Source organism: Humulus lupulus, chromosome 5 (genome assembly GCF_963169125.1).
Source record: "Humulus lupulus chromosome 5, drHumLupu1.1, whole genome shotgun sequence".
NCBI lineage: Eukaryota > Viridiplantae > Streptophyta > Magnoliopsida > Rosales > Cannabaceae > Humulus > Humulus lupulus.
In genome coordinates, this window is record NC_084797.1 from 243,039,352 (window position 1) to 243,058,762 (window position 19,411).

The 19,411-nt window shown below is 31.4% G+C and overlaps 3 protein-coding genes and 1 non-coding gene across 5 annotated transcripts; 1 reads left to right on the forward strand and 3 right to left on the reverse strand.

The window, feature by feature from the left end:
* The first annotated feature begins 429 nt into the window (after positions 1-429).
* TRNAV-AAC (transfer RNA valine (anticodon AAC)) lies at positions 430-503 on the forward strand. The gene has a single exon. It is a non-coding gene; the product is annotated as a tRNA-Val (tRNA).
* Positions 504-1,856: 1,353 nt separating this feature from the next.
* Positions 1,857-6,175, reverse strand: LOC133778669 (plant UBX domain-containing protein 10). The gene is made up of 4 exons (XM_062218670.1): positions 5,229-6,175; positions 3,402-3,572; positions 3,023-3,226; positions 1,857-2,410 (listed from the first exon to the last, which is right to left on the reverse strand). The coding sequence occupies exons 1-4, from the start codon at positions 6,054-6,056 to the stop codon at positions 2,180-2,182; spliced, it is 1,434 nt and encodes a 477-aa protein (XP_062074654.1). The 5' UTR covers positions 6,057-6,175; the 3' UTR covers positions 1,857-2,179.
* A 2,703-nt stretch (positions 6,176-8,878) lies between these two features.
* On the reverse strand, positions 8,879-12,344 carry LOC133778670 (uncharacterized). 2 transcript variants are annotated; one of them, XM_062218672.1, is made up of 6 exons: positions 11,988-12,344; positions 11,816-11,888; positions 10,898-11,051; positions 10,281-10,322; positions 9,219-10,101; positions 8,879-9,076 (listed from the first exon to the last, which is right to left on the reverse strand). In XM_062218672.1, the coding sequence occupies exons 1-5, from the start codon at positions 12,062-12,064 to the stop codon at positions 9,230-9,232; spliced, it is 1,218 nt and encodes a 405-aa protein (XP_062074656.1). In that variant the 5' UTR covers positions 12,065-12,344; the 3' UTR covers positions 8,879-9,076; positions 9,219-9,229. The 2 variants fall into 2 exon arrangements, with proteins under 2 accessions (XP_062074656.1, XP_062074655.1); XM_062218671.1 differs by having other exon boundaries at positions 8,879-10,101.
* Positions 12,345-16,181: 3,837 nt separating this feature from the next.
* LOC133834122 (aluminum-activated malate transporter 10) lies at positions 16,182-18,399 on the reverse strand. Its single transcript, XM_062263624.1, has 6 exons — positions 17,976-18,399; positions 17,734-17,874; positions 17,362-17,634; positions 17,182-17,276; positions 16,933-17,076; positions 16,182-16,775 (listed from the first exon to the last, which is right to left on the reverse strand). Exons 1-6 carry the CDS (start codon positions 18,313-18,315, stop codon positions 16,227-16,229), a joined length of 1,542 nt encoding a protein of 513 aa, XP_062119608.1. The 5' UTR covers positions 18,316-18,399; the 3' UTR covers positions 16,182-16,226.
* Positions 18,400-19,411: the final 1,012 nt, after the last annotated feature.

The window sequence follows — 19,411 nt, forward strand, 5'->3', positions numbered from 1 at the left end:
AAAATTTAAACAGGTGGTCAAAAATTCAAATAATCAATCGAAAATTTTAGACAACTGATCAAATTTTAAACAGATGCAATTTTTTGAAAAATTATCAAAAGTAAATTAGACAACAAAAAAACTTAAAATAAAAGATAATTTTTACAAATTTCTCACATATATATATGATAAATCTTACAAAGGAATAATGAAAATCAATAAAAAGAATATATGGTATGAATCCAAATGTCATATGGTTTATGGCATTAGACACCTTATTGAGTGGTCAGCAGCACACAACTCCATTGTAAACTTTCAAACTTCAAAGGTGTTTGTATATATTATTATTCTTCTTATCTTATAATTAAAGCATGTCAGCTCTCAACGGTGCCGTTTCACGTGTGTTGAGTCGTTTTGATTAAAATAACTATTGTTGGAATGGTCAAACATGGTGTCGTGGTGTAGTTGGTTATCACGTCAGTCTAACACACTGAAGGTCTCCGGTTCGAACCCGGGCGACGCCATCTTATATATAATTCTTTTATTATTAACTTTTATTTTTTTAACTAATCATATTGTTATTATTATACAAATAACAGCCTCCTATTTCAATATTTGTTTTCGAAAATTCGTGTCGGAATTTTTTTTTTCTAGTTTTTTTAAAGGTAATGTTTATTGTAATTATAATATATATTTTGCAAATTTTTAAATAGTTTACAGTATCAAAAACATGTATTTTTTTATCTCTACTTTAGACATTATAAATTATTCAAAATTTTTGAAAAATTTGCAAAAAAAATTGTTATAACTATAACGTACACCATGTAAAAATAATTGATAAAAAATATATTTCAGCATGTATTTTTAGAAGCGATGATTGACTAAAAGATCAAAGTAGAAAGTTGACTATAACATTCCTCTTATTATTAACATGTTAATAGTGACAATTAAATCATAATATTACGAATACAACCACAGGGCTTCTGTTTCCCCACCTTAATTTATTTTCATTTATGAAACTTTGGAGTGACTCAATAATGAAAAAAAAAGTCATTTACTCTAGAAATCAAAATGATCTCCTACTTTGGATTAGATTAAATGATTAACTAATAATATTTATTTTCTCCCCTTTGTTTATTTGTTCTTGAAAATTCTACTTATGTTTCTCAATTTAAACTATTAATTTTTTGTCGGAATAAATTTTATTACTATTTAGTTTTAAAATAAGTTACAAAACAAAAATCTATTCCCTCAAATTGAAAATAAGTTACAAGACAAAAATAGACAATGACATTGTACTAGCAAGAAATCAGACTAAACTAAGAAATTAAATTAAATTTTGTAACAAATATTTATTAGATCAAAATTTGTTAATTAATAATTAATATTTATAGTTTCTCCCCTTTAATGTAATTTGTTCTTTTTTTTTCATCAAATCCTAGTTTTTTGGTTAGATTTATTCCATATGATCGATTAAGTGGTCTTTTTTTTCTTTACAAATTAAAAGTAGTCTTTTTAAACTCTCACGTTTATATAATTAATTAATGTAAGAATTTTTTTTATCAAATATCTAGTAAAAAAAATAGAATAGACTAATAACTCTAATCAAATATTCTTTGTACTTCAGCTGGTTTAAATAATTTTTTTTTGTTAATAATTTTACGTTTGATTTTGACACGTGAATAAATGTAGTAAATATATCATAATAATAATAATAATAAAATTTTAATAAAACGCCGAAAGTGTTACTAAATTATGAATACGAATATGTCAAAACATCATTTTGACCCATTAATAGCAGACATTCCAAAACCTAATCTTTACTTAGAGTTTTATAAATATAAAATAAAAAACAATTATTTAGTAAAAACACCACGTTTCTAAGATCATTAAAAATCATTATTTCAATTGCCATCTTCCAATGATGACCCCACTCTACTAAAAGAATTTTCACAAGAAAAGATAAGGAGAGAGATGGGACTAAACATTGTGTGTAAAAACGATTAGAGAGAGAGAGAGAGAGAGAGAGAGAGAGTCTGACCCTTGTCTTCTTCCTCAGCTCATATAATATTTTCTTCTCCTGAACCAATCTGAAATGGTTAGATAGAAGAGGTAAATTCAAGTATATTTTACTAGGGAATTCTTCCTCAAACTAATGTTTTCATAACCAGTCACCCTAAATACCACCATTACAAACCCCTTATGAGTTCGGCTCCACAAAGAGGCTGGCTTGAGGATGCAATCCTGCTTCTTTCAAAGATAGCGCCAGCTTCTCGGGGCCATAAACCACGCGAGGGAAGTTCGAGACGAGGCTGTAATTCTCCACGTCTAAGCAGCCCAAAGAATCAACGTAATCGTACACGGCCTGGATGGTTGCGGTGCTGTGGAACCTCCTTTCCTTGCGTTCTCCGGCTGGGAACCGCACCAAAACCTGGTTTTCCACAAATGCAATTTAGAAACTTCGGCTCAGCTTTGCAAGAATAAAGTTGGATTTGGGTTGTTAATGCCACTGCATATTCTCACTTCAATTTAATAACTTTTTAGACCTGTATTTTGGCTCATTACTTATTTGGATCCTGTGTTTTGATAAATTACTTTTTAGACCCTATATTTTCTAAAATAGTTCAAATAGACTCCTAAACCCAATTTTGATCAAAGTTTTTTTTGAACTAAAATCACAAATAATTTATCAAACTAACAACTCAGAACCAAAGTACAGTCATTCTGCCTAAGAACTGTATTATTATATTCAACTTTTTGTTCATTAAAATCAAGTTTATGGGTCTATTTAAATAATTTTACAAAACACAAGGTTCAAAAAATAATTTGTCAAAACACAAAATACAAACAGGTAATAAGTCTAGATACAGGGTCTAAAAATGTATAAACCCTTTAATTTATGGTTTGCAGTGTAAACCGATGAGCTTAAGTTAAGACTATTCTAGAATGTAATCTTGGTAATTAAACCAGCCTGACTTTGGGGGGAGAAGAGCAGTATCGAAAGAGACAGTTAAAATACTTTCTAAGCCAAAAAGGAAATTACCTGTGTTACATTTGGTCCTTTATCTGGTTCAGCGCCAAGGGACAGAGCTTTTTCTTCTCGAATCCTAGCAAGAGCAGCTGCTTTCTCCTCAGCTTCACGTGCTGCTCTCTCACGAGCCTCTTCTTCCTCCTTGCGCTTTCTCTCAGCTTCAGCAGCTTCTCTTTCCAGGCGTTCTTGCTCCTCCTTCCTTTGGCGTTCCCTAGCCTGGTGGGAAACGATAAGAGGGAGAAAAATAATCAAGAAAAAGAATTATATATAAGCATTGATCTTAAGAAAACAACAAATTTTGGTGGGTGACTTTGCATGTAGCATCTAATCTGTCACCTGAACGTGAGATATGAACTAAACCTGGAAAAATAAAAAAGTGATGAAAGCATACTTGATCAGCTTCAAGTGCAGCTCTATAAGCAGCATCTTGCTCCTCCCTTAAACGAATGTTACTTCTTCTTTCCTCTGCATCAAGCCTTGCTGTAACAAGAACTGGAGCACTTTCTTCAAGAACTCTCTGCAGTACTGTAAGCAATTCTTCGGGAGTTTTTGGACCTTCAACCTGAAAGCAAGTGAAAGACACCTCAATTTAAGCAAAATAAACACGATCAAAAGGTTGTCAGTTAAATATTGTTTACAATATACTAGGAAGATAAGTCCTGCTGTTAACTACATGATGCTACAAAAACTGGTTAAATTTGACAAAATAAAAATAAATAAACTACCAGCTTTCAACTTTCAGAAAGTACATCAAACAATGCATCAGCAGAACTTCATCATGGAGGGGGAGTTCTCATGGTTCAAAGTTTAGCAGGAATCTAAATGAAAGGGTGACAGCCCAAACCTCATAATAGATTTTTGTGCCGGAATCAGTTTTGTTTTGTGATACACTAGAAGACCAAAGAATTTGGAAGCTAAACAGGTCAGACTTTTTCTCATGTAAATCTCTGTTTCGAAAGCTTACATCAATAAAAGAAAGCTTTTCTCCATTCCCTATCATTAGGAGTCCCTTTGAAGGTCAAGGTTTTCAGTTGGTCACTCATTTTTAATAAAACTCTACACTAGCAACTCTTCAAAAGGGACAACCATTCATATAGATCTCCCCAGATTAGTGTGTTCTCTGTAAACAGAGTAACGAATCCAAAGACCATCTCTTCATACATTCCCCTTTCTCTTCTAAGTTAAGTTAGGCTTTGTTTTTAAGAGAATTTGGTGTGGCAGGACCGTGGTTTCACCATTGCCATGACGTTATGTCTTGTAAGGAAGGAACAAGACCCACTTCAGGTAGAAGAAAGAAGGTCTACAAGGTTGCTATTTTAGCCCTATGCTGGCAACTCTAGCTTGAAAGAAGCAGCAGTATCTTTCAGGCGTCAAATTGGAGTTGTTGGCAATTGGGTAGTTTTATAGATCTACAAGAGCCAAGACTATGTAGGTTTTTCTTCATATGATTTATTATGAGATTGGAATCTGGCTGAAATTTAGTCATTTTTTCCATCCTTTCTTTAAACCAAAAATAATTTCTTATCATCCAGGGTAATATTCCTTCTACTATCAGTAATATCTATTATGAAACTAATGAGTGACTGATACGTGACATCTGCATGTTGGTTAATTGATTAAAGCATTGTATTAAACCTAATATCATAGCCAATGGATACAATACTGGGTCCACAATTAACTTGCAGACCCTTTAAATCAAGGTTATTACCTAAATATCAGAAGAAGATTATATAGAAGTGATCAGTAAAAGAATAGTTCAATTATAACGAACTCGCTGTCAGCTTTGCGCTTGAACAAAAACACTAAAATCTATACCATCTACTAATTTTAAACATGATGCCCAGAGCCAATACAATTGAACAGATTCACAAAACACTTCAACTACTCTGCTTAACATATTGAATGCAAAAAAGCCATAACAGTAGCAAAGGAATCTACTTGACCAGCTTCAATTAGAAGCCTTGACCTTCTATGCCCTACACTTAAATTACTAGTCCATTTTCCACAAAGTCATAGAAAGATACAATATTTTTCTAGTACATAGTAAAATAATATTCACGCGATATCCCATATTTGAGAATGAAAAAAAAAAACTCTCACTTCGCAATATGAAAGTTAGAAAAATCTAGAGCTCTAAAAAGGAAAACTACTCTGACAACAAGAGAAAATGCAAGAACTTCAAGAATTTAAGAAAATCCCGTTAGAGATAAATGCTTACCTGCTGAAGTAACGCAATCCTCTGATTCGTGGCGGCCATCACCACAGCACAGAAAGGAAATCTTGAAGCCTTCAAGCTATTACTCATCTTAAAGCCTTCACTGGACCGAATACTCCCTCCCCAAGACACGAAATTCTCATTCACAAAAGCCGCCAAGACCTCCGAACAAAGAGTTCTCTCGCAGAACGAAGGGGTGTCTTGATGATCCGGCGAGTGCAAATACACAAACAACAGCTTAAACTCATTCCTCGATCTCTGCAAAGCATCCATAAACCCTTCACTCACAAAATTCGGTCTCCTCGACCCATAATCCCTCTCAAAACCAGCCACGAACTCCATAGCTTCAGCCGCAGCGGCCGAAACCGAAACCAACGGCGTCGAAGAATCCCCGTTCCGCCCAGACCCATGGCCCAATCCAACAACTCCCAACGAATACGACAGAACACCACCGGCAGCCCATAAACCGAGCCCAATCGCGCCAGAGATCAACCCTAGACTGCCAGAAATAACAGAAATCGGCAAAGTAATCAACTTCCAAGCCAAACCAGGAGGCCCAGCGACGGCATTAGAAGAATTCGGCAAGGGTCTCACCGAAGCTTCACGTAATTCAGAACCGGATGACCTTACGGAGGCACCGCCGCCAACTCCAGTAGAGGAAGTTCCAACCAGTGGCTCCTCCTCCGGCGAGACGGCGTTGGTAGAGGTGTAATTGGAGATCGCGAGTTCGAGGTCCCAGCCATGGGCGGCGAGGATCTCGGTGCACAAATCGGAATCTTCTAAGCCCGTAATGGCTTGAAAATAAGCCACCTTATCGGCTACGTCAACCATATCTCTGTGCGGAATCAAAGCTAGGGTTTTTCCAGTTCGATTGATCGAAGAACAAACGAAACGATGCGAAACCAGACACGTTCGCTTTGAAGACGACACACTCCTCTTTCTCTCTGATTTCGGTTCCTAAATTAAGTAGTGTGAAAATACACAAATACCCTCGGCTGTTTTTAAAATTAACGATAGTGCCACCATTCAAAGCACTACGGCAAATCCAAGAGTTAGAAGAAAGCAATATCTAATGGAAGATATTTTTTAAATTATTAAAAATACGTATTTATTAATTATATTAATATAAATTTAAATGTTACAAATATTTAGTAATTATATTAATTTAAATTTAAATTTAAATGTTATAAAATATTATTATTATAATAAAAAATTATATTTCATTTAATATATAATAAAAAATTAAATATTTAATAATTGTATTAATATAAATTTAAATATTATAAAATGTTATTAGGATAATAATATATAATTTTAATTTTTTACTAATTATATTAATATGAATTTAAATATTATAACAAATCATTATAACAAACAATAATATAATACATAATCTTAATTTTTTTTTAAATTATCGTTTATATTTAAAAAGAATATATATATATATGCATTTTCAAAAATTATAAATAATGTTTTGGTTTAATTTTACTTTTAAAATATTTATGTCATTCTTTTATACTAATAATGTTTATTTATTTGAAATTTATATGACAAATAATACAAATTTAATAAAGATAATTAATAAATTCTATAAATAAAAGTGGTTTTTACAAAAATATATTTTTTTGGTTGTTTTTTACCTTTTGACTGTTCTTAATTTTTTTTTCAAAAATACTACCTTAAGTTTTTAAAAATAGGATTTTCAAAGTTTTTTATTTACAAAAATACAATGTAAAAAAAACAAACAATAATTAGACAACAACTGGGTATAAAGTATTATTTTGACAAAAATCGGGTCTAGGTACTATTTTGATCAATTTTGTAAAACATAAGGTCCGAATTATCATTTAACAAAACACAGAAGTCAGTCACATATTCGAGAAAAACACAGGAGCCAAAATGATATTTTCTCATAAAAAAATCATTCGAAATTTCAAAAATCTAGAAAACCCGACATTTTAACCAATTGCCAATATTTTAAATTTAAGAGTAGTAACCAGTTACTTATCTGACACCATATAAGACCAAATTAGAATTGATAAGATGAATTTGGCGTCATATTCACAATTCTTTGCGATTTCGATAGAAAATGGACCATGATTCTGCTAAGTTTCAAGATAAAAGTTAACTAATCTCTAATCGATATCTAGTAAAATCATGAATATGAATTTTTATAAATTCTAAAAAACATGACAAAAAAATGGCTTAAAACTTTTTTTTTTAGTTAAACATTGATAAATGGTTACTAGTTGACAACAAAACTAAACAAAGTGCATGTGTTTATTGCAACTCAACTTTTTTAGGCTTTGACTTCCATTCAACCCAATAGAGACCGTTGTACCCAACAAATCCACGTTGTCAAAACCATCACTTGATTCAACTGTTATAAAAAGAAAATATTTTCTTTTTAAAATTTTTTTTTTATTTAAATCTGAAAATTTTGAAAACAATACAAGTAACTTGTTACCATTTTTTCAATTTCAAAGTAGTTAATGATCTCTCATCTACGCCGCTAGAGGGTGTACTCTCTCTGTCTCTAGGTTTCATTTTTGGCCGTTGCCTAGCATGGTGGGCAACAAAAGAAGGAAATAAAATAGGGATAAGTTGAAAATTATCCAGTTTAATGAGTTTTTAACTAAAATTACCTTCTAAATATTTTTAGTTTAGTTGTACCCATTTTTATCACAGACAATTCCAAAAATACCCTTGACCACATGGTTTTCTTCTAAAAACAGTATCCACAGATTATAGGGGTCTAATAGGTATATTGATTGAAATAGTAGGTATTATACTAAAACTTAAAAATTGTAGATAAAAAAAGAAAGGGCTTACCTAAAAGTGGTTACTGGATCTAATTTCCACAATAAAATAATATAAAAATGAAATTATAATTTTATATAAATTATTTTAAATTTAAAATAAAGGTAACTAAATAATTTAGTTTAAATATATACTGTAAAACTTTCTATCCAAAATCAAGGAAATTTTTGCTAGTAGAACCCACTAATTTTTTTTCTTTCATTCTCATTTCTTCTCATCCAAACAAACAAATTTTCGTCTTTCATCCTCCCCAAACTTTCTTTCTCCTGTTTTATCTTCTACCAAACATAGGATAATTTTTTGTATTGTTTGGTAACACTTAAAAAAAAATAGTTTTATTTATTTATTTAATTAAAAATTTAACAATTAAACATAAAATGTATTTGTATTTGGTAACTCTATTTTTATTTATTATTTTTTGAAATATTAATTAAAATTCATTCAATTTTGAAAGTAGAATTTTTTCACTTTCAAATTATTTTTAAACCATTTTCGACTTTTTTTTTTCTTCTCTTCTTCAAAATCAACACCTCATTTTAGTAAACAAAAAATAAAAGTTACCAGATGTATTTATTATTTTTTATTTTTAAAAACAAAAAACAAAAATAGTTACTAACATATTTTTATTTTTTATTGACAAAAAAGCAAAAATAGAAGTATATTTTAATTTTTGTGTTTCAAAAAATTCAAAAACAAAAATTTTAACATAGGAAACCTTTATGTCATTAGTTTCCTTGTTAAATGCCATTATAGCAATTATTTTAAATTTTAACAATTAAACTTATGACATCTAACTAAATATTAAAAAATTATTTAAAGTTCTGACATCTAACTAAATAAGTAAGATTTTAATAATTGGGAGTTCCCATGAGATAAACACAGAGTATCTTGGGAAATGAACCTCGGTAGATGAAATGGCTGATGCCATTGATAAGTAAGAAGATGATGATATTGTTAGTGACACTTTTCACTCACTTCACCCTTTTTCAAGGTCTTCTCCATGTCCTCTTGTCTCTTTCTGGTTTGTCAATCTTGGAGATTTGAGAATTCAAAATAGCATGTTCAAAGAAATAGTTATAGAGTAAGACAATATTATGGTGATAATATTTTGGGTTCATAATATATTTTGAGTGCACGTATCATTAAACGTAAACATTTGTGAGTGAGACTCACCTATGTCATATTCACTCTATCTCTTCAATTAAAACTTTGCTATTTTGTTCTGATTTCTTGTCCAATTTCCTTGGCACACTAACATATTCCATAGCTGAAGCCTTCTCTGCCCTCACAATGGCTGCCAAGGAAGACCAAGCTTCACTAGGTTGCTCATGGACCCAACACATGATGAAATATATCTTCCTCTCAGCAAGCTTCAGCTTATTTCTGATATCTATGTTCTTTTTTTTTCGTGGTTTCTCCAACTTAAGCTCCTTTTCCCCGGCTTGAACAAGCCTTCGTAAGTCCGAAAGCAAGCACAATAGGGCATTGTTCCCTAAAGTAAGTAAGCTAGCTACATCATCAATAAGGCCTAATCCAAATTGCAAACCCCCCATCTGTCTGTAAGCCGGAGAGCAGGTTTGCTCTAAGCAATAAGACAAAGCCTCCAATACTGTCACTGGCTGTGCACATTGACCCAATACAGACGACACGCTTAACATCACCAAGGCAGATTCTGCAGCATCTGTTTTCCAATCACCATTGTAGAGGCGGAGCGTGAAACAATAGCTATATATGATGTCAACGAGATGTACAGCTAAAAGTGGCGACGGCTGTGTGGAACTTAGATTGCTGAGTGGAGGAAGTGGGGTTTCCGGGCCAGGAGGAATCTCAGTTTGGTTGCTTTCTAAACTGGATTCTGGTGATGCCAAGAGCTCCTCTTTGCCAACTGGCTGCACGAGTTGAGTACCTTCTCTGCTGAGTGATATCGTCCTTGCAGAAGGCCTCAGCCACCATGGATCCCAAGGCTCAATCAACTTGCTGAATTCTCCAGATGCAAGAGCTCTTTGGAATTGTTTCTTTTCTTCTGCAGATAGATCATCAAAACTGATTTGATCTCCTGGAGACATGAATACACAGCTTACATTAGCTTCAAGCAATGGAGCATGGAGAAATCCAAAATTTAGATTAGTGCAGAAGAAGTTCGTTCTTTAAGGACTTAAAACCAGAGAAGAACGTAGACAGACAATTCAAAGCCAGACATAGACGCATGAATGTAATGATAAGATTGGAACATACCAGACAAAATCTTGTTAATGGTCTCCTCGGATAGTGTTGAATCTGCCAAGGAAGAGAAGTATTATTTACCGAGGCAACATAATGCAGAATATGTCATGCGTTGATATTATAAGTTAACCAAAACACATAGGAAGATAGAATTTATGCAAAATTGGGACCCTCTATCCTTTTGATGATTCTTAAGCATCTACAGACTTCCACTCTTCTGATGATGCGAATCTATCAGTCACTTAACACGTTGAATACATTTTCGGAAGTAACCAATAAGTCCCACTAACTCTTCTAGGAGGTAGCTAACAGCTATTGTTTTTGTGTAACTTTCCTCTTAATGGCATATGAGAGAGGTCTAAACAGATTAAGCACGCACATAAAACAGAAAGTAAAATACCACAATAAGAAACTAACACCAATCAATCTTATGAGAAACTCCTCTTTGAGAAAGCACTAAACCATGTATGCCAGAAAAGCCCATTTCGGGAATCTATAAGCAGGGTATTTCTACAATCTGTAATAGAAAATCCAAGGATTCACCAAAATATTCAGAGAATGAAAAATGACCATTGCTTAAATCATATCTTGCAGCGTGAGGAGGGATGATTAAGATATAAATTACACACCTTGCTCATCCATGTCTTCTGTTTCTTCTTCTGAATGGAATCGTTTTAGTATATCAAGCATTTTTTGTTTAGTTTCATCATTAGGTTGCAGTTGTTGAAGCTCCTCGACAACATTTTCTCGCATAAAGGATTCAGTACAACGAAGACTATGCGACTGTCAACAGAAAAACAATAAAATATTTAGTAACAAGATGGTCTAGCAATTTTGACAGTCCTTGAGAGAGAGAGAGAGAGAGATCAGTGCATTATATAATAAATAATCAACCAAAAGATTAAAAAAGCATCATCATAGAAACCTTAACCTTTTCTAAATCAAATATGTGTTCACCATAAGTGAATGATCAAAATTAAGCAAGATGGTGCACCGCATTCGATTAGTATTGTATCTTTTTCGTTAACTCATTTTAAAACTGGTTAAAATTTTGGGTCTTAACTTAGAAAACCTAGTCTTGTACAATGAAAGTTATCACAACTGTGAAAACTGAACTGCAACAAAGACTAAAAAGAAACACTTTTTTTCTTAATTGGTCGCAACCAAAGCATTTGCCAGTGCCACACATTCCCATCCCATGATCCACTAACACAGCCCAAGTTAAGAAGGGACAACAAAATAAGAAACCTTTATGCTCTCTCCTAAGTCATAGCTTCATAAAACAATGCAAAAACCAAAAATGGGGGAGGTGGGTTCATGTAAAATTTTCACCTTGATTAGTTGTACATTGAATCTCATACAACTACAAAACCTTAGTAACCTAAAGAAATAAACTTTACAATATTGGTTAATTAACATCATCTAAGACTCATTAAACCTAAATTCAACAAACAATATCAGTTCATTCCAGGCTTAAAAGTCATAAAACCCTTCTTCTTTTTCCTCTGTAGCAACGCCAATAGATACCAATTTGAATACAAGCTCACCTTGTAGCAGTGCAGAGAACAGTATCGTGAATTGCAACGAGGACAAGTATACTGTGAAAATTGCTTCTGACATCTGAATTTTCAATCCAACCAAAAAAAAAAAACTCATCAGCTGGATTAAAATCTGAAAAAAACAAAAATGAAAATATAAAAAGTTTTCGGGAGAACATACACATGGCAGATTATCCGAGGAGTGTCAAGAGGGGACGACGTGGAGGGTTTATCAGAGCTAATAATAGACTCCGCCATAGCCAAAACCTCAACGAAGGGTTTTATGGACTCTCTCAAAAAATCAAATATCTTGGCAATGGTGGCAGCAGGGTGAGGGTGAGCTGTGTGCGTGAGGTTGAACTGGTGGTGAGGGAGCGTGGGCGAGGCGTTACTCCGTCAGCTGGCGGTGAGGACTGACCGTGAGTCGGTGAGAGAGGGGTGAGGAGGAGAAGCTGCCGATTACGGCGGCTGGGTGAGAACGAGAGAAACTGCTAATCTTCCAGAGAAGAGTAGAAAGGACTTCTTTTATTTTGCTTATTTTTTCAACACTATGTTTGTTTGCTAATAATTTTGTATTATTGAAAATTATTATTATTATTATTACAAAGTTGAAAACTAATCTAAAATGTAATTGCTAAAATATGTCATTTCTTGTTAGGGACAAAAATCTCTAATTTTTTTTTTACATAATAGCATTTAAGTGTATAATTTTTTTAAGGCAAAAATATTTGATCTTTTGATATAATGTAAATTATAAGAATAATTTGAGGCTAAACTAATTGTATTATAATTGAGAACTTATAACTAAATAGAAGTATTAGTTCCAAACAAATTTCCAAACACCTCAAAATATCAACTTTAACAACAATAACAATAAAAACTACTTAATAACTATTACATATTTAAAAGTGATTAAAATAATTAAAATGTGGAATAAATTTTTTTATTTTCTCCTTTGAGTGCAAATAAATGACACAATATATATTTATTTGATTCTACATATAATTATTATTATATAAATATATACTTTCTTAATACAAGATTTAAAAAATGTATAACTAATTACATTTTAGATGTTATTCTTATTTATAATTGACTCAAATTGAGACTAATTTTTTTTAATAATAAAATAGAAAATATTCTTATATAGAGTATTCTTATATAGATGCCTTATTGTAACAGTCTCTAATTTTTTTTAAGGCAAATGCCACTTACATTAATATTGATGCACTTGTTTATTAAAGACTCATTAATTATTTTAATTGATTTTAAATTGAAAAGTAAAATGAAATTATATTTAATTAATAAAATGTAAATTAATTTAAATAATGAATTAAAAAATATATATTACTTTTAAAAAATATATATATTACATAAAATTACTAAAATAAAATTTTATCCATTAACACATATTTACTAAAATATGTTTTTTTACCTATTAATTAATTAAAAAATGTATTATTATATTAGTTATTACTCACACCAATCAAATTATAAATATCATTTTTGCCCTTGTTTAATTAGAGGAAGGAAAAATGTTAAGATGTAAAAGAAAGTTTGTTTCCATCATAATTTTTTGGCAGGAAGGAAGGTTTAATTATTTTACAATTATATTTTTACCATTTTTTTATTATTTTAAAATTAAACGAGTTAAAGATATATTAGTAATTAAACTTCTTAATTATTTGAGAACAAATTTCCACTCATTTTTCCTTTCCATATTCTTTTCTCTTTTACAATATATTTTGTTTCTTCACTTTTTTCTCCAAAATTTTATATCCTCTCTCTTTTCCCCAAACCAAACATAGGATAAATGTTTATACGTTTTTCGACAACATGATTTATCTCATTGTCATTATATGTTTGTAATTTATATTTTGATAAATTATTTTTCAAATTGAATATTTTGTAAAATTATTCAAATACCTGATTTTAAACAAATTTTTTTGAACTAAAATTATAAATAATTCATCAAACTAAAAACTCAGAATAAAAACATAACCATTCTGCCTAATAATTTTGTTTTTATTTTCAAATTTTAATTCATCAAAATTAAGTTTATGAGTCTATTTAAACTATTTTATAAAACAAATGATCAAAAAAGTAATTTATCACAACACAAAGTCTAAACAAATAATGAAATAAAACATAAAGTATAAAAATGTATAATCCCTTTTAAAAAAGTAAGGTAAGCATCACTTATTTATTTTTTCTATTGTTAGGGTAATTGGTTGCAAATGTTTATTTTGTTGTAGTTAATTATATAGTGAAGGTCATCAAAACAATGATTCTATTATTGTGTTTTCTATTTTTTTAGTTAATTGCTAACTCAGCACACACGTGTTAACTTTTTATTATTATGTGACTCCTTAATAATTTTAAGGAGTTGACACGTATCTACTAAATCAACAATAAACAGAAAGATGAAGGACGTAGTAATGGAGTTACTATTTTGATAATATTGGGTATAATTATCGAAAAAAAATAAGGGATATAACTAGAGCAAAATACAAACATTGCATATTTATGCCACCAATTATTGTTATTATTATTCACTTACATTTTATTTTTTGTAAGTAATGAGTGATGCATGCAGAAACTCGAGCTCCTATAGTAGGCCTAAATTGGTTCAAATTAGCAATTACAAGCTAAAGTTATATATTCCAATTCACTCGAGCTAACAATTAACAATAGTTTTGCCTACTAAAATAAATTGGGTATTCTATTTTTAGATTGTAGAACTTTATTATTTAACTTTTCAGAACATCTTTAACTTATATTGATCACAATGAGAACAAAGCAGGCACTAAGAATGGTGCCCCAAGCCCATTGAGATAGAACAACCGCTATCTCGATAACCTTGACCAACCAAGAAAGCCCTACCTCGGTGGTTTTTGACCACCGACATTGGGTATATCAATAATCTTTATCACTTTTAAAAAAAAAAAAAAAATCTCTCTCAACATTTCTTTTTGGCAATAATTGTTGGAAAAGGTTTGAATAAAATTGTAAAAGTAGAGGTTACAAATATTGTGGTATGGTAACTTAGGAAGGTTACATATTTATTTTGTAACACCCTAAGAAAATGCAAGTAAACTCCATGATTAATGTAAGAAACTCCCAAAACATTTTTGAGTTTAATGAAGGGCTTCGAATGCTTTGTTCCCCTTGAAGTCTATAAAAGGAGAGCTCATCCTTTTCATTTCACACTCTATTTTTGAAAAAGCTCTCACCTCTTTTAAATGCTCTCTTCCTTCTTTGCTATGTAGTAGTTAGGTTCTAATAGTAGTTGGTTGAAGCTTCTTTAGAGTTTAACACTCTTGCTCGTCGAGTTCTCCTTACCCTAGTCTTGTTTGTGACCTCGATAGTAGTTTTTGGACAACTTTTAGTTTGTTGGAAGTTTTAGTGAAGGTGATTAAGACATACATTTTAGGCTTTGTTTAGACTTTGAATTTTAACGATGAAAATTTTTATGAGGGAAAATATAAGGAAAATATTTTTCACAAATTTAATAAGAGACTTTTTTAATATTTTCTGTTTTTGTATGTATTTATAATTGTTGTAAATTTTAAAAAATTACACTACATTTAAGTTTTAAAATGAGGAATTATTTTTATTATTGACAAATTTTATTATTGATATAATTCACCTTTCAATTTATTTTTATTAATTAACGACTTCATTTGTAGAATATTGTGTTAATATCCTATATCAGAGTATATATGCAATGAGTCGTTGCCAATAATTTTGTATATATTGAAAACTATTATTATTATTATTATTATTATTATTACAAAGTTGAAAACTAATTTAAAATGTAATTGTTAAAATATGTCAAATTTGATGAGAGGCAAAAGTTACTAATTTTTTGATATAGTAACATTTAAGTTCCTAATTTTTTTTAAAATAAAAGTATATTAGGTTAACATATTGTTGAACTTATTCTCTAAAAACTTGTTAATTATTTTAATTGATTTTCAAATTATAAAAGTTAAATAAAATATAAATTAACTTAAATAATGAATTAAAAAAAAATATAATACTTTTTTAAAGGAATAATTATATATTATTTAAAATTACTAGAATAAAATTTTATTCACTAACACATATTTACTAAAATATATTTTTTTACTTATTAATTAAATTAAAATTTTGTTATTGTGTTATTGACAATGTGCTGAATAATACTATGAGCAAGACTGTTAATATTCTTCATGAATACAAAAAGTTCAACTTTCGATTCTTTATTGGATTTCGTTCAAACGATCCACCTTATCATATATATCAACAAATCTTCTTGACTGACCAATAATATTACTATATACTTTTTCACAGTAAATATTTTTTGTTTCTAAAACTCAGAGAATTAGATCACATTAATGCAAATGAGATATACATAACAATCTAACAATAAAGTAATCTAAACCCTTTGAAGGGTTCTCAAGGTTTCATCTTCTTTATGTTGATCTTGCCCAACAATCTTGTTGTTATCAGGCTTATTATCTTTTTTTACCTTCTCATCAGTCACAGGTCGAAAATGAGCCAAGTCTGCAAGTTTTTCTACTGAATTAACAGTGCTTTTAATCCTTACAGTTATTTCAATCAACAAAGATGTTAAGGTAACCAAAGGAATTATCTCCATGAGAGGGACTGCAACTGGGGCTGAGGCTGCTGCAGCTCCATTGCTCGAATCATTCGCGGCCTCGGTTTTCTTATCATCTTGAGAAAAAGTAGGAGGAGGAGGAGGAGCATCCTCAGGCATTGGCACTGGAATGGACACACCAGGAAAAGATTTCAAGTCTTTTTGGAGCTCTTGAACTGCAGTGTTCATTTGCTCAACTAAGAAATCTATTCTAGATGATTTCTTCATTGTCTTCATCATGGTAGCTACCTCTTTTATAACACTTGTAGAGTTGGAGCTTACTTCTAAACAAATGTTGCTCAGTTGCTTCTTTAGTTGCTCTGGTGCCTGTTTTTTCAGTTGAAAATTTGCTTAAAAAACCAATATTCTAGATATGGTCATTATGATATATTACTGAATATTGTTTTTTTTTAAGAAAGAGTTAGCGAGAGCTTGGAAGATCGATAGACTAGCAGATAAAAAAGATTTCAGAACTCGGGTTTACCTTATTTTCAGATTTTAGGCAGCCATTAAAAGCTTCTATGCAATAAGCGCAGCCTCGCATTGCTGCTGCGATTTCCAGGTACTGGTACCATGGATGTCGAAAGTTGAAGCGGCCATGTGCAGGTTCCCACCTAGCAAAATTGGCCTGCAGTACAAGAAAAATGTTTCAACATTAAGTACCTAAGTTGAAAGATTTGATCAACTCATTGACAAAACAAAGAAAATAACAACATGTGCAACTATTTATTACCATAGTATCTTCTGCAGCTTTTGAACTCAGCACACATTTGTAGCTTTTCTCAGATTCTTTGCTGTTGTTGTCACTAAAGTAATCAGCCATACAACCTGAAATAGACACTGAGTTTTAATGAAATTTGACATAAATTTTTTTGCTGTCTGTTTGGTAAGTGAGAAAAGTGTGTTTTTTTACCATCAAGTGAGTCACCAAGCTTGTCCATGTTCCTGGTGATGAGTGTATGGAGCTCTTGGCCAGCCCAAATGGGACAAATAGTCATAATTATAAGAATGCACAATGAAGTTCCAATGATTATGGTGGATAATCTTTGATGAGCCAAATCGAACAACTTTTCTACTCGGTAACCAGAAATCGAAACGAAGCTGAAGGTGAGGATGAAGATCATAGTTCCATAATCAAACCGGGATTTTACTGATGGAATAAATCTAGAGAAAGTTGCTGCAGAAGCTGAGAGAAAAAACAAAGCTTAAAAACAATGAGTTTTCTTTCTCAAAAAAAGAAAAAAAACAAACTTTGCCAAAGGAAGAATCTATGTCCATTACTCACCTAAAAAAAATACAAAAACTCCCACAATGTAAGGCTCAAATTTATCTCCTGAATGCCTAGCAATCCAGTGGACTCCAATGGCAGCAAATCCAGCTAAAAGAGTTCCACAAATTCTGTTCACACACTTGTAAAGTGTTGCACCTGAAATACAATATAAAAAAATTTCAACCTCAGTAAAAAGTTTTCTTTAGAAAAATTCAAGCAGTGAATTTGACACAAGACTTGTTTTTTTTTTGACTTACCTACTGTGTTTTCGAAAACTACAACAACTGTCATAACTGCCCACATAGCAGTTCCTCCAACACCATCATAGAGAGGCCTCATATAGTAGAAGAAAGAGACAGCAGTGAGAGCTATCCCTACTTTCAAACAATGGATAACTTTTCTTGGATCATTGCAGCCTATTTTCCAAGCATTATGCAGGAATTTCGCCGGTTTCGAAAAGAGCCATATGATCAGACCTTTCAGACCATGAAAAAATTTGCTGGCAAGGCCTCTTTCTGGAGCTAAAACTTTGGTTGAGTCATCTGTGATTCTTATGCTCCACTGCACTTGACCACTTACTTCCTTCTCTGGAGCCATATCTTCAAATGATGAGAAAGAACTTTCACTGTTTGAGCTAAATAAGTTGAATGGATCACACTAAGCAGTGATAAAAGATTGTTTGTTTGTTTGTTTGTGCAGTGCAATGGTTAAGTTTCAAGGTGAGAAAATAATGTTCTGTTGTTGAAGTATATATACAAAGTGAATATGTGGTATTTCATAGTGGTCTCTAATAAAAAAAGTACAGAACAAATCATAGAAAAGTAAACTTGTCATGGTGAGACTAGACGCCAAAGGTATATTTTATTGTGCTTAACTTTTAATAAGGTAGGTAAGGTTCAGGGCATGAGTGGCTTAAAATAGTCATCACCTTCTATTAGATTTCATTGTTTAATTACATCAAAACTTTATTGTGTTGTGTCCATTCATAGGGCATATAACCCTGCAAAAATTCAATCTTTTATTTATTCTAGAAAATTCAATGTTAACTTCCTCTTTGTCATTTTGATTATCAATAAACATAAATCACACAAAATTGTCTGACGTTAGTTGATGCGACATAAGATGATTAGTGTAATTGATAACTCTTGAATACAAAGTTATTTTTCATACTTTTGAGCTTATAATTTTAGGATTAGGTTGAATGATGTTTGTGTGTTTTGTTATTTTTAGTTAATTTTTTTCCTTTTTGTATTCTTGGGTCATTTTTGGTGTTTTAGAGCTGAAGGTAGAAATTAATGAATTTAAGTATGAAATTGTCCAAAGAAAATAATGACGAAAAGTGAAAAAGCTCTTATTTGTTTATTGTGTGCTGATATATTAGGTTTGTTGGAGCAAAAGAAGTTTTGCTGGAGCATTTTCAATATGAATCAAAGAGGAAAAATCAGCATATAAGGGAAAGACAAGTGACATTTCATTAATTGACTTGTCAAAGGGTGGTGAGGTGACAACAAATCAGAATATTAGCTGCATTTTAGACGAAGATTATAGAGAAAAATGAGGAGACTCACATGGAGTGCTTGGAGGGCATTTTTGGCAAGAGAGAAAATAGGGTTTTGTACCCTAGCAAAAGAGGTTCATGGTCTAAAACCTCGCTCCCGGGACCTCGAATCCTACTAAAACGATTAGTAGATTC

Coding starts and splice junctions, on each gene's coding strand:
- LOC133778670 (XM_062218672.1), bottom strand. CDS start 12,064: ATGGCGGAGTCTATTATTAGCTCTGATAAACCCTCCACGTCGTCCCCT. Junction 10,323..10,897: donor AGAAGACATGGATGAGCAAG/GTGTGTAATTTA, acceptor CTTCCTTGGCAG/ATTCAACACTATCCGAGGAG. Junction 10,102..10,280: donor CATTAACAAGATTTTGTCTG/GTATGTTCCAAT, acceptor TCATGTCTCCAG/GAGATCAAATCAGTTTTGAT.
- LOC133834122 (XM_062263624.1), bottom strand. CDS start 18,315: ATGGCTCCAGAGAAGGAAGTAAGTGGTCAAGTGCAGTGGAGCATAAGA. Junction 17,277..17,361: donor GCTTGGTGACTCACTTGATG/GTAAAAAAACAC, acceptor TGTCTATTTCAG/GTTGTATGGCTGATTACTTT. Junction 16,776..16,932: donor GCCTAAAATCTGAAAATAAG/GTAAACCCGAGT, acceptor CTGAAAAAACAG/GCACCAGAGCAACTAAAGAA.
- LOC133778669 (XM_062218670.1), bottom strand. CDS start 6,056: ATGGTTGACGTAGCCGATAAGGTGGCTTATTTTCAAGCCATTACGGGC. Junction 3,227..3,401: donor CTGCACTTGAAGCTGATCAA/GTATGCTTTCAT, acceptor GTTTCCCACCAG/GCTAGGGAACGCCAAAGGAA. Junction 2,411..3,022: donor AAGGACCAAATGTAACACAG/GTAATTTCCTTT, acceptor GTGGAAAACCAG/GTTTTGGTGCGGTTCCCAGC.